We start from the raw sequence: 12,010 nt of genomic DNA, 5'->3' as shown, positions 1-12,010 counted from the left end.
CCCAGCCCCTGACCCGGGTACCGGGGGTGGCCTCAGAAGTGGCATTTTAAACACGCACCTGGGGGTGCCCAATCTGCTTCAGGAAGTCCACTGAGGAACAGCTGGCGGCGGGCGAAGGGCCACCTCAGGGAGCCAGCTGCTCCTCCTGCAGACACCAGGCCCCCGTCCCCCCACCCCGCGTGGCCAGGGCGGGTCAGCTGCCCTTCCCTGTCCTGGGCGGTGGCAGCTGCATCTCCATCCAGAGCCCAGATGAGGCCATCGCCGCCCCGGCCTCTCCCAGCACCTGTCACCCTGTGGAGACCGATGCCCTGCACTCCTGTCACTAGACCTAACGGGGGTGACCTGCAGGCAGGCTGCTGCCGACGGGGATTCACGGCAGGCAGGACGGGAGCGCCCTCTGCGCAGGGCCTTTGAATCACCTCGTGACAAGTGCTTCAGACACGGGGGATAGCTCAGGGATCTGCTGTCACCCTAGAGATGGAGGGACACTGGAGGGGAGAATCCCTTCTCTGGGCCTTTATTTACATCCTGGGTTTGAGGACTTGTCCCTGCAAGGGGCCCGGCAGCCTGCAGGGGCAGCGCTCAGGGGCTGGACTCTGCCCTGGGGGTCAGGTCCTCGTGGCCCCTTGTGGGGGTGGGGAGGAGAGCAGGGTGGGACAGGCCCGCCCAGCACCTGGGACAGAGGTGGTGGCTGGAGGGGACACTGGGGTTCTCTGGCACTCTGAGCAGCCCTGGGGTTGAGAGCAGACACAGCCTGGTGAATCAGACCTGGGACCAGGTCAGGCCGGTGACCTCTTGTCCCTGGAGTCGGAAGGTGGCCAGGACCAGCTTCAAGGGGAGCAGTGGGGTCTATTTCCCTGGGGCCCTGAGTGTTGGGAGTGTCCCTTTGGTCACAGGGTCAGGATGGGCCTGCAGCCCTAAGAGGTGGGCTCTGCGGGAAGCAGGGCCCCACATAGCTCCGCTGGCCATCCTGCTGTCCCCAGTGAGGAGGGAGGGGCACCCCTGGGGCCAAGGGTCTCGTCCCTGGAGTGGCAGCAGGGAGAGGGTCGCTGGGGACGGGACGGGGCTCGGGGAGCCAAGGGCTGCAGCCACCTCCTCTTGAGTCCGGCTGGTCAGCCCCACGTCCTGCCGCCCTGCCCTCTCCAGGCGGCTCTCTGTTGGGCCTGCGGTGAAGCACAGGAGGGGGGTGGGGAGGTGCCCCCTGCCTCTTGGTGTCCTTCGCCTCCTGTGCTCCAGCCACTCTGCCCACGAGCCCGGCGCAGGCTGCCCTGGACCCTGAGACCATTAGGTAGCACGTGGCCTCTTGTGTAGCGCCTCCTTCGCAGCCACATGTGGCCTGGGCAGGGCGGTTGACAGATGCCACCTCTTCCCTCCCACTGGGAGCACCCTGTGTCCCTCTACGTGAAGGTTCCAATCTGGGGTGGGTACAGGTAGAGCTTTTTATCCCACAACCTGAGTCCCACTGTGAGCCAGGCATGGTACCAGGCACCAGGGACTGGGGAACAAGCCTAGTCCCCGCCCTGGAGGGGCCCTGGGCTCCTGAGAGAGACGGGGCGTGGGCAGGACACAGGGGCACAGGGACACAGGGGCTGGTCTTGGCGGGGAGAGGAGTCTGGGTGCTGAGGACCTCCGGGAACGTGGCCCTGAACCAGGAGGGCATGGGCTCAGGGTGCTCTGAGGGGGTGGCCTCTAAGAGGGGCCAGGCTGGGGAGGGGGCACAGAGCCCAGGAGGGGTGGAGGACGGGGCTCTGGGCAGGTGGGGGAGGGGATGGGGACCACGAGGCCAGGAGACAGGAAGGGTCCAGGGCTGAGCCTGTGTCCCCAGGGCCCCCTGGAGGGTGTGGGGAGCAGGGACCGCAGCGGAGGGGCCCAGGTGGACGGGGTGGCTGCTCCCTGGGCCGTGGAGCAGAGCAGATCCCCCAGTGCCAGCCCCGGGCCAGCCACAGGCCTGTCCGCGTGCGCCCTCCACAGGTGGAGCCCTACCTGCCCTACGAGTACACCTGCGAGGGCATGCTGGAGCGGATCCAGGCCTACATCCAGCACCAGGTAGGTGGCCCTCCACTCCCCGCCCGTCCCAAGGCCATCAGGGCGGGGCAGGGGGCTGTGTGGGACACAGGACGCTGCAGGTGGGAGCCTCAGGTCCCTGACCTCGGCCTCCTTGCCCTCCTCAGAGTCCCTGGGGGCGCCTGGGTGTGGGGTGGGGCTACTGGAGGAGCAGGTGACCTGGGCGTGCGCGGGCGGGCGGGGCACCCAGGGAGTGCCCAGCGTGGCTCCTGCCGAAGCTGCAGGGCTGGGTCCTGGGTGGCCGGGCCATCTGCGGCCCACTCCGCCTCCCTGACGCGGCTCTCCTCCTGCAGGACTTCTGTGCAGCGCCCAGCCCTGCCCCGCCAGGGACCCGCGCCTGGCACAGCCCCTTTGTCCTGGCCCCCAACGCCACCCACCTGGAGTGGGCCCGGAACGCCAGCGAGGTCCCCGGGGCCTGGCCCCCGCCCCACTCGCTGCGGGCCTGGCTGGCCGCCCCCGGGAGGGCCTGCACGGACGCCTGCCTGGACCACGGGCTGGTCTGTGAGCCGTCCTTCTTCCCCCTCCTCAACAGCCAGGAGGCCTTCCTCCAGTGAGTGCCCGCCGCCCGCCCGCCCGGGGGGCCGCCCTGTGTCCCCCTGCCCCTGGGGCCCGTCCCAGCTGGGTGGGCACCTTCTCCACAGGGCGGCCATGGCGTCCCTCCAGCTGGGACCCCGGCCCCTGTCCCCCAGGCTCCCAGAGGCCGTTAAGGAGCTGAAGCTGCCTCTTCCCGAGTCTGGGGCAGGGGTGCGGAGAGGGTGGGCAGTGTCCCCGTGGTGACCGTGCTGTGGTGCCCGCGCAGGCTGCAGGTGTCCTGTGACAGCACGGAGTGGGAGATGCACCACCTGTACCCGGCCCTCGCCCAGCCCGGCCAGGAGTGCTACCTGCAGAAGGAGCCGCTGCTCTTCAGCTGCGCCGGCTCCAGCACCAAGTACCAGCGGCTCTGCCCCTGCCGCGACTTCCGCAAGGGCCAGGTGGCCCTGTGCCAGGGCTGCCTGTGAGTGGCCCAGGCCCTGCCCTGCGCCTCCCGACAGAGAAAGCACCAGCAGACCCCAGCTCCAGCCGCTCACCTGCGCGTGGCTCCCCGGCTGGGGCTTCCCTCCCAGCCTGGAAGTGGCCGGGGAGAGCCAAGCACAGTCCAGGGGAGGACCAGTCCCGGGCCCTCACCTGGGGGTCCTCGCTCTCCCCCGGGACTCCCGGCCAAGTAGATATTGGGCTGGTCGGAGGGACCCAGAGGCCCGGGAGCAGGTGGTCCGAGGCCCCTGGCTTTGGGCAAGATAAGGTCTGGACCAGGGGAAGAGCCTGGCCATTCCTGGCCCTGGGTGGGGCCTCCTGATTTATGACATGGGCAGCAGGGTCCCCTGGGGGAGCCCAGGAGTGGACAGCAGCCTGGCCCCGGCCTGTGCAGGGAGAGACCTGCGGGGTGTACCCTCTTCCTGTGAGGGCCGCCAAGCAGGCAGGGCCAGCCAGGTCCCTCTGGGGTTGTCTGGGGGTGGACAGAGGGGAGGGTTGGGGGAGGTAGGCTGGGGGCCCGCCTCGCTCGGCTTCGCCCCGCCCTGTTCCCTCTCCATTTCCTGAGTCCCCTCCCTCTCCACTTGGGTGCGGGACCACCTAGACCCTGGCCGGCTTGTCCCCGTCCTGCTTGTCCCAGATCTCCCCGTGGGCTGAACCCAGTGGCATGACCTGCAGCCCCAGATGGGCGGATCTGCCCCGCACGCAGCCTCCGTCCCGCCCGGCCAGGGGCAGGCTTCCACTCGGCCTGCAGAGGCCCTTCCGGGTGTCCCAGGAGTGTCCTCCAGGCCCAGCCCCCAGGCGCTGGCTCCCGCACCCTCAGCGTCTTTTGCAGGCAGGGCTTGGGGTGGGCTGCCCACCACCCCGGGCACCCCCAGCCCATCCCCGCTGCCCGGGCCCCCAGCTCCCGGCGGCCCCCACCTGTCCGTGCTGCATTCGTGTCCCCCTTCAGCTTTGTCCAGCCTCAGACCAAGATGGAGCCCCGTGCCCATCGGTGTGGCATGCCTGCCCCGCCCCAGGGTGCCCGTCCCTCCGCCCACAGCCAGAGCCCCGTCTGAGTCCACGGTCAGGCTTTCAGAATCACTGCCACCCCCTTGCCCGGGAGAGGTCTTGTCCACCCGGCCGCCCGCCCAGGGAGGCAGCCCCGGGGCCTGAGAGTTGGAGGAGGGCTGGAGGTGACCAGTCCTGGGAGCCGCTCCTGGCCAGGCTGGCCCCGGGGCGCAGGAACCACGGCGGGAAGAACTCGCTGTCCCCAGGACCTGACCCGTGGGGGAAAGCAATAGAGACACTCTTTTCTCTCTCTCTCTCTTTTTTTAAAGATTTATTTCTTGAAATAATAAATATTTTATTGGGATGTGAGATGCAGAAGAGAAATTGTGCCACTCCTCCTCCTTTACGGGGCCCCCGCGGCTTGCTCATGGGGGGGGCTCGGGGCCCCGGGCTCTGCCTTATGTCCCTTGGAGCACACGGGACCCTGGGATACAAAGCTGGCACCGGGGACCGGCGTACCCCTCCCCGCGGTGACCACAGGGACCCTGCTCGTCACTGCACCTGCTTGACAGGCAGAGTAGTGCCCTGTCATGCCCACCTCGAGCCGGCCTCGCGGTCCAGCAGGCCGGGCACTGATAAAGGCCAGGCGATCCCAGAGGACCTGTGGTTTGTGGAGGCTCTCGTCACTCAGGGCACCGGACTGGGAGTTGGACGCAGGAGTGGTCACTTTTGTGCTTGACTGTCCTGTGGGGTCATTTCCCCATTTTACCGTCGAGAAAACAGAGGCACAGAGAGTTTAAGTACCTTGCCCAAGGTCACACAGCTTGTAAGAAGGGAGGAAATGGGGACCATTTCACAGTCGCTGTGAGCAGCACAGGAGCCACAGGATCGGTGCCACACGGCACCAGGGCACAGCCCGGCTCGAGGCTTCATGAGGTCTTCTGTTGAGACGCCCATGTCGGGGCCTCTTTCCAGCCAGGGAGTCTCAATGGGGGTCCACTTTGTGCCCTGGAGGACAGTACTGCCCAGAGACACTTCTGATTGTCATGACTGGGGGATGGCATGCTACTTGCAGCTAATGGGTGGCGTCCAGAACGCTGGTCAGCAGCCTACAGTGCCCAGGATGGCCAGCCGCAAAGGCTGACCAGCCCACGGTGTCAACGGCACCGAGCTAAACAGAGCGGCTCCAGGCCGGCAGTTCTCCAGGCGGGGCCTGCCTGGGCCGCCTGGCTCTGGGCTTGGAACCCTGTTGTGGGCCTCCGGCTCCGGTTCAGCAGGTCTGGGGGCCGGGGAGGGGCCTTGTCTTTGACAGACTCCTAGGTCTGCTGCTGCTGCTGCTGTTGGGCCAGGGGTGGCGCTTGGGAACACGGTCCACCCAGCGGGTGCCGGGAGCCGTTTTCCAACAGGAGCGAGTGGGTCACAGGTCATTGCCTATTTTAATTAAGTTCCCGGGCCACCGTCACTGTGGCCATTCTTCTCTATTTAGGATGTGATGCAGGTGGACCTCTGACACGGCCAGGTCTGCCCACAGAGATCAAAGCCAGCTGCCCGGGGCTCCGAAATCCTCCTGTCCCCTCCTTGTGCAGATGGAGGCCTGAGGGGCGGGGGCCTCACCTGGAGCACACAGGCAGGGGACAGCTGGCCTCCGTCCCCATCTGTCTCTCTCGCTGCTGTGCTCTGCCCAGCGGAGCCTGCGGACAGAAAAGCTGAGCCAACTACTGGCCAGGGTCCTGTCCAGCAGGAGTCGGGTGGAGCTCTGAAATCTGGCCCAGGTCTCTTGGGAGCCCAGCCTGGTTTTTAAAATGGACTTTGGCGGGGCACGGTGGCGCACGCCTGTAATCCCAGCAGCTCAGGAGGCTGAGGCAGGAGGATTACGAGTTCAAAGCCAGCCCCAGCAACATAGTGAGGTGCTAAGCAACTCAGTGAGACTTTGTCTCTAATAAAATACAAAATAGGGCTGGGGATGGGGCTCAGGGGTCGAGTGCCCCTGAGTTCAATCCCTGGTCCCCCCCCAAAACAAATGGGCTTTGTTCTTTGGAGCCATGTGAAGTTCACAGCAGAAGTGGGTGGATGGACCGGATTCCCACACACACTTCCCCACGCGCCACAGCCTCCCCTCCGCCAACGCTCACCAGAGTGGCACGTTCATCACAGTCCAGGAACCTCCACTGCCACCTCATGACCCCCGAGGTCTCCATCAGGGTCAGTCTGGTGTGGCGCATCCCAGGGGTGTGGACGAGCGTTTGATGACTGTGGTCACCGTTAGAGCACCGTAGAGCAGCTTCCCTGCCCCAAGACCCTGAGCCCTGCCCCTCCACCCCCACCTCCCCTCCAGCTCTGCCTTTTCCAGAATCTCACCCAGCTGGAGCCACACACAGGCAGCCTCTTCAGTCTGGCGACTTTGCGTTTGAGGATCCCCTGTGTCTTTTCATGTTTGATAGCTGAGTTCTTTTTAGTGGTGAGCAATATTCCACCGTCTGTATGGGCCACAGTGTGTTCATCCATCCACCTACCCAGGGGCACCTGGGTTGCCTCCTGTCCTTGGCAGAGGCAGTGAATAAAGCTGCTATAAACAGCCTGTGCAGATTTCCGTGTGGACAGAAATTTGGATAAATATGAAGGAGCAGGATTTCTGGATCGCACGGTTAATGTGGGTTTAGTTTTGCAAGAAACTTCTGGTGCCAAGCTGTCTTCCGGAGCGGCTGCCTCGTGTGCGACTTCACCAGCCTGGAGGAGAGTCCCCGCCGCCGCACACACGTCACGTGGTGATCTGGGCCACTCTGGTGGCTGTAAGGTGGCGTCTCCGCGTGGTCTGTGTTTCCCTGGTAGTGGGGTGAGCGGCGTGGATTCCTGTCTGTGTATCTCCTTCGATGGGGTGTCCAGGTGTTTGACCTGCTTTTAGTCAAAGGCAAAATAATCACACAACCTCAGGAGAAACCAGAGTATGGCCCGCTTTTGGGGGGCGGGGGGCCCAGGGCCTCACCATGCTGGGCTCTGTCGCCGAGCTTCGTCCCCAGCCTTTTCTTAGAGACAGGTTGTCACCAAGGGGCTCAGGCTGGCCTCGGGCTCCCAGGTATCGGGGACCAGGGTGTGTGCCGCCCCCCGTAGCAGGCTCCTTTCCTGGTCTTCAGCTGTGACAGGGTGGAGCGGGGTGGTCGAGCCGCAGGGACGGACAGTAGTGGGAGAACAAGAACTTGGACGCCAGAAGGACTCGAGCCCAGAGGAAGGACCAGCTGCCAGTTCGGCCGGAGAAGCTGGAGCTTGCCAGTCCTTCCTGCAGAGACGAAGCTGGCCGCGTCCCAGGCCCAGCTGCCCCCGGAAGAGGAGGAAGACCTCAGGCTGGCTCTGGCCTGGCGCTGGCCTGGCACCGGCCTGCGACGTCCCCTCCCCCCTCCAGTGAGGCGGCTGGCCCTGCGCGTGGGATGGTGTCCCCCAATGCAGGGAGGCCCTGACCCCTGTGCCTGCGAGGGCCACCGTATCGGAAGCAGGGTGTTTGCAGGAGTCACCAGTGTCACTGAAGTCGTCCTGGAGTAGAATATGGGCCTCAACCCAACGACCGGGTCCTAAGGGGGACAGAGACACAGAGACAGGCGGGAAGAGCTCCGTGTGACACCGAGGCACGGGTGGGCGGGATACAGCAGCAAACCAGGACACCAAGGACCCACAGCGGCCACCAGCAGCCAGAGCCGTCAGGGGAACATGGCCCACCGGCCCTGGCCGCTGGCTTCTGGCCTCCGTGACCATGAGAGCCCTCTCTTGTTGGAAGCCTGGGCCTGTGGTCATCTGTTACCAGAGCCACGGGCAGCGGAGGGGGGAGGAACGGCCAGCCCCGAAGGCCAGGCTGGGGCTGAGCATCCTGGACAGGAGTCCAGTGGCCTCCGGCCTGGATATTGGCCCCAGTAAGCAGCCCGGTTTATCTTCCCTCGAAGAAGCAAGGTGGCCACTCAATAAAAGCCGCGTGGGAAAAGAAAGCTGCCCAGAGACGCGGCTGCTGTGATCCCACCCTCCCCACCCATAAAGCCCGCCCTCCCAGACGGCTAAGAATAGTCCCCAGCCGGCTTCTGCGTGGATCTGAATACTGGGCCCAGGAGACCTGCGGCCTGAGGACGGGCGGGCGGCTGACCTGACATAGGTGTGGCGCACTGTCCTCCCCTTGGCCGTCAGCGGCAGGGGCCCAGCCACCCCTCCCTCCCGAGGCCCTTGGGGAGGGCAGGTGGGGCGGGGTGGGGTGTGGCTCTGCTGGGCCGGGAGAGGTGGCCGGACGAGGCTCCTGGGACCACACGGATGCCCTGGGTGCTGACCCCTCTGCCCTGGACCCCTTGCTCCCTCAGAACGCCCCCTGTCCCCGGCCCCGCCCTGGGGTCCTAGAAGGCAGGTGGAGGGAGGCCGGAGGCTGTGGACGCCCCGGCTGCCCAGGTGCCCTTCCCGCCTGTCCCCTCTTCCCTCATCATTCCTTCAGCAAACCTGCCCCCGCAGTGGGGGCCAGGCGTGAGCCTGGGGACCTCTGTGACTGTCCTTGGGCCAGAGTCCAGGCCTGAGACCCACGGCCCTCTGACTCTGGACGCTCGGCTCTCGGGTCCTGGGAGGCTCTGGCCATGGCTGTGGTGGGACCTGCTTGGCCGGTGACGGTCACCAGGCAGCAGCCGGAGCCTTTCCCGGGGTTTGCCTGGGACCGTGGCGTTTGTGGAGGAGACAGGGCGCGGGTCAGTGGGCAACCTGGGTCAGTGGGCTGCGTGGGGAAGGTCCACCTTGGTGTGGGCCCTCCCAGCCTGCAGGGTGGCCTGGTGGCCGGGACGGCTCCTCCGCTCCTGCCCTTGGACCTCAGAACCCGGGCTCTCGGCTCTGGACTCCAGGCCCCCAGCGGCCCCCAGGTCCTCAGGCCCGGGGCCTGGCCTGAGTCCCGCCGTTGGCTGCCTGGTTCGGAGGCCTTTGGCTGGGATTGAGCCTCGCGGCCGGCAGCCCAGGGTCTCCAGCCTGCAGACGTCGCGTGGGACTCGTGAGCCCGCGATGACAGGAGCAGGTCCCCTAACAGCCGCCTCTGGTCTATGCCCGGCCGCTGGCTCTCTGTCCCCGCAATGGCTCTGTCTCTGGAAGCCCCGACGACCACACTGCCTGACCAGTGGCGGCCAGTGTCCAGCCTCTGCCTCCGAGGCAGCCCCCCGTCTGTGCTGGGCACTGGGTGTCCTGTTCTGTCCTTCCAGGGAGGCCACGTCCTGCAGGGGCCTGGCTTCAGGCCGGGGTCTCACCCTGCAGCTCCGCCCCCCACACAGGCTTCCCGTCTCCCCGGGGGTCAGAGTCTGAGCCCTGGAGCCCAGGTCTGGCGTGGCCTGTCCCCTCGCGGGTCACTGTCAGCTGCTCATCCTCCCCCTCCCTCCTGCCAGCTTGGCTCTGGGGGCCGGGGCTGCCGTTGGCCGAGGCTCCTCTTATTTTGGGGAGTTTCGTCAGCGCAGGTCTCCGCTCGCCTGGCCTGGGACAGCCGCGTCGCTGACCGCCCAGGGACGCTGACACCAGAGAGCGGCTTCTCTCCAGGGACAGAGCAGAGACCCCAGGCCGGGGAGCGGGACAGCCCGGGGGTCCCCCGTGTCTGACACTCTTCGCCGGCCGTGACCCTGCCCAGTGGGCTTTTCTGAGACCCCGTTTTGTCGTCTAGAGTCACGAGGACGACGCACCAGGGTCCCGTCACCGCTGGCGGGAGCCACCACAGCTGAGCAGCTTAAACAGCACGACTTTATTGTCTTCCAGCTCTGGAGGCCAGGGGGCCCACGTGGATCTCACGGGGACAGCAGTGCGTGGCTGTGTCCTTTCAGGAGAAGCCAGGACACCAGGCACCTCCCAGTCCTCCCGCCTTCTAGAGCCAGCGTGCTCCTGGGCCCTCTGTCTCTTCCTCCGTCTTCACAGCCGGCAGGCTGGTCAGGGCTCCCTGTGCTCGGCCACGGCGGTCTCCCTCTTTCTCCTTCAAGGACCCTGTGGTCACCCCGGGCCACGCGGATCATCCAGGATAAGCTCACTATTTTAGGATCAGCTCATTAGTGGACGCAGTTCTCCCTGCAACCTTGACCGCCCCCATGTGCCCTAATCAGGGCCCCCAGGGCGTCAGGCGTGGCGGGTATCTATGTAAGTCCCTGTGGGTCTGTGTGACACCTAGGAGCAGCACCGCCGTTTGCACAGAGAGAGCTCGCTTGGGTGGCCCTGGAGGCAGCGAGTCCGACTCCACAGACTGGCCCGTCCAGGCTGAGGGCCATCTGCTGGCAGGATCTTCTCTTGCTCAGAAGACGGTCCTTGGTGTCTTTGGGCTCCGCATCCTGCAGGGCAACCTGCTCTGCTCAGCTGCGGAGTGCTCGTCTCTCCCCAGCACCCTGGACACACCCAGAACAGAGACCGACCACCGATGGGGCAGCACGGCCAGCCAGGTGGACACACAGCACAGCCGTCACGCCATGACCCACACAGGCACAGATGTGGGAACTCGGACAGGGAAGTCTTTGGTGGGGGGCCAGCTCTGCGCTAGTCGGGGCTCCTCAGGGAGCAACAGGATGGACACATGGACGCGGAGAGACTCCTCTCGAGGCTCAAGTCCCACCATCTGCAGGGAGGGCCCCTGATACAGCCTCAGTCTAACTCCGAAGACCAGGAGAACCAAGAGCAAAGTTGCAGCCAAACCAGCGGCTTCCAGACCCAAGAAGAGCCCGCGTTTCAGTTCTAGTCTGCAGGCGGGAAGAGACCCACGTCCCAGCGCCGGGGGGTCCGGCAGGAGGGCTCCCCTCGACTCACAGGGAAGGTGACCTCTCTGTGCTGTCAGGCGTTGACTGATTAGGTCAGGCTCACCCACAGGGAAGGCCGTCTGCGGATTCAAATGCTGATTTGAGCCAGAAACACCCAGGATAATGTTTGGCCAAATAGCCACACACCCCATGGTCCAGTGAAACGGACAGAAAATGACCCATCGAGTCTCCTTTTAGGGACATATTGAACCCCATCCCACATTCTGGGGTGCTGGGGCTGGTTCCCGGGGACTCACAGAGACAGTTGGTAGGTGTTTAGGGATCCCATAACCCAGTATCTGCAGACGGGTCAAGTGGGCAAAGGGACACCTGGGAATCGGCGGTCTTCTTAGTCCTTGTTCACCTTCTGCTCTGTTCAGATGCTGTGAGTAGAGACCCGCACGGTCCCTTCCACAGCCATCCAGGGGCACAGTGCGCCTGTCAGTCCTGGTCCTGAACCAGAGCCTTAGAGACAGGCAGGCGAGTCCACCTTTGGAAATGCATCCTGGGAAGGCAGGGATGTGGGGAGGGGCAACGGGCTGGTCCTCAGAGTCGAGTGAGGGTGTTGGGAAAGGTCCAAAGGCACAGAAGTCAGGGATGGAGAAATGGAGGCCCCCGGAGCCCAGTCAATGGAGTATTATAGAAACGTCAAAAATGAAATGGTGGCTGGGCGTAGCTCAGTGGTTGAGTGCTTGCCTTCTGTGCACAAGGCCCTGAGTTTGATCAAATAAAAAGAAGAAAAGGAGAACCCACAATCAAACAAAAAGGACGATTATGGGTTTCCAGGAAGCAGGTCTGGCAGAATACCCCTGCAAAGTCTCCGCCGGTGCTCAGTGACTCTCTCCTCCTCCCCCTTTGCTGAAGACACAGTCTCCACCACCAAGTGGACTCCCCAGGGGGGTGTGCCCTGGGGAGGGGGCTCCACCCAGCACAGTGCTGGCCCCCTCCACCGCGAGCAGCCAGGCCAGGCCAGCGTGATGGAAGCCCACTGCCCAGCATCTCGGGATCCTCGTCCCCAAGGGCTCCGCGGTGGCATGAGAGCTGCTGGCTGGGGGGCCTGCCTCCCCCCACTGCTCAGGAAAATTGATGATAATTAATGAGTAAACTGTGTGTGTTGAGAGCCGTTTACGACAGCGGGCCTCAGGGCACACTGCACGACAGGATTGGACGTGGCGACAGGATTGGAC

The 12,010-nt window shown here is 64.9% G+C and overlaps 1 protein-coding gene across 3 annotated transcripts in view; it reads left to right on the top strand.

The window, feature by feature from the left end:
* Positions 1-4,431, top strand: part of Mgat5b (alpha-1,6-mannosylglycoprotein 6-beta-N-acetylglucosaminyltransferase B) — a 59,613-nt gene extending 55,182 nt beyond the window's left edge. For all 3 annotated transcript variants that reach the window (XM_078041596.1, XM_078041594.1, XM_078041595.1), the window contains 3 exons: positions 1,972-2,046; positions 2,358-2,614; positions 2,864-4,431. In XM_078041596.1, coding sequence (XP_077897722.1) covers positions 1,972-2,046; positions 2,358-2,614; positions 2,864-3,062 — 531 coding nt within the window. In that variant the 3' untranslated portion in view covers positions 3,063-4,431. The remainder of the gene's footprint in view (positions 1-1,971; positions 2,047-2,357; positions 2,615-2,863) is intronic.
* Positions 4,432-12,010: the final 7,579 nt, after the last annotated feature.

Source organism: Ictidomys tridecemlineatus, chromosome 3 (assembly GCF_052094955.1).
Source record: "Ictidomys tridecemlineatus isolate mIctTri1 chromosome 3, mIctTri1.hap1, whole genome shotgun sequence".
NCBI lineage: Eukaryota > Metazoa > Chordata > Mammalia > Rodentia > Sciuridae > Ictidomys > Ictidomys tridecemlineatus.
This window is presented reverse-complemented; position numbering and strand designations above follow the sequence as displayed.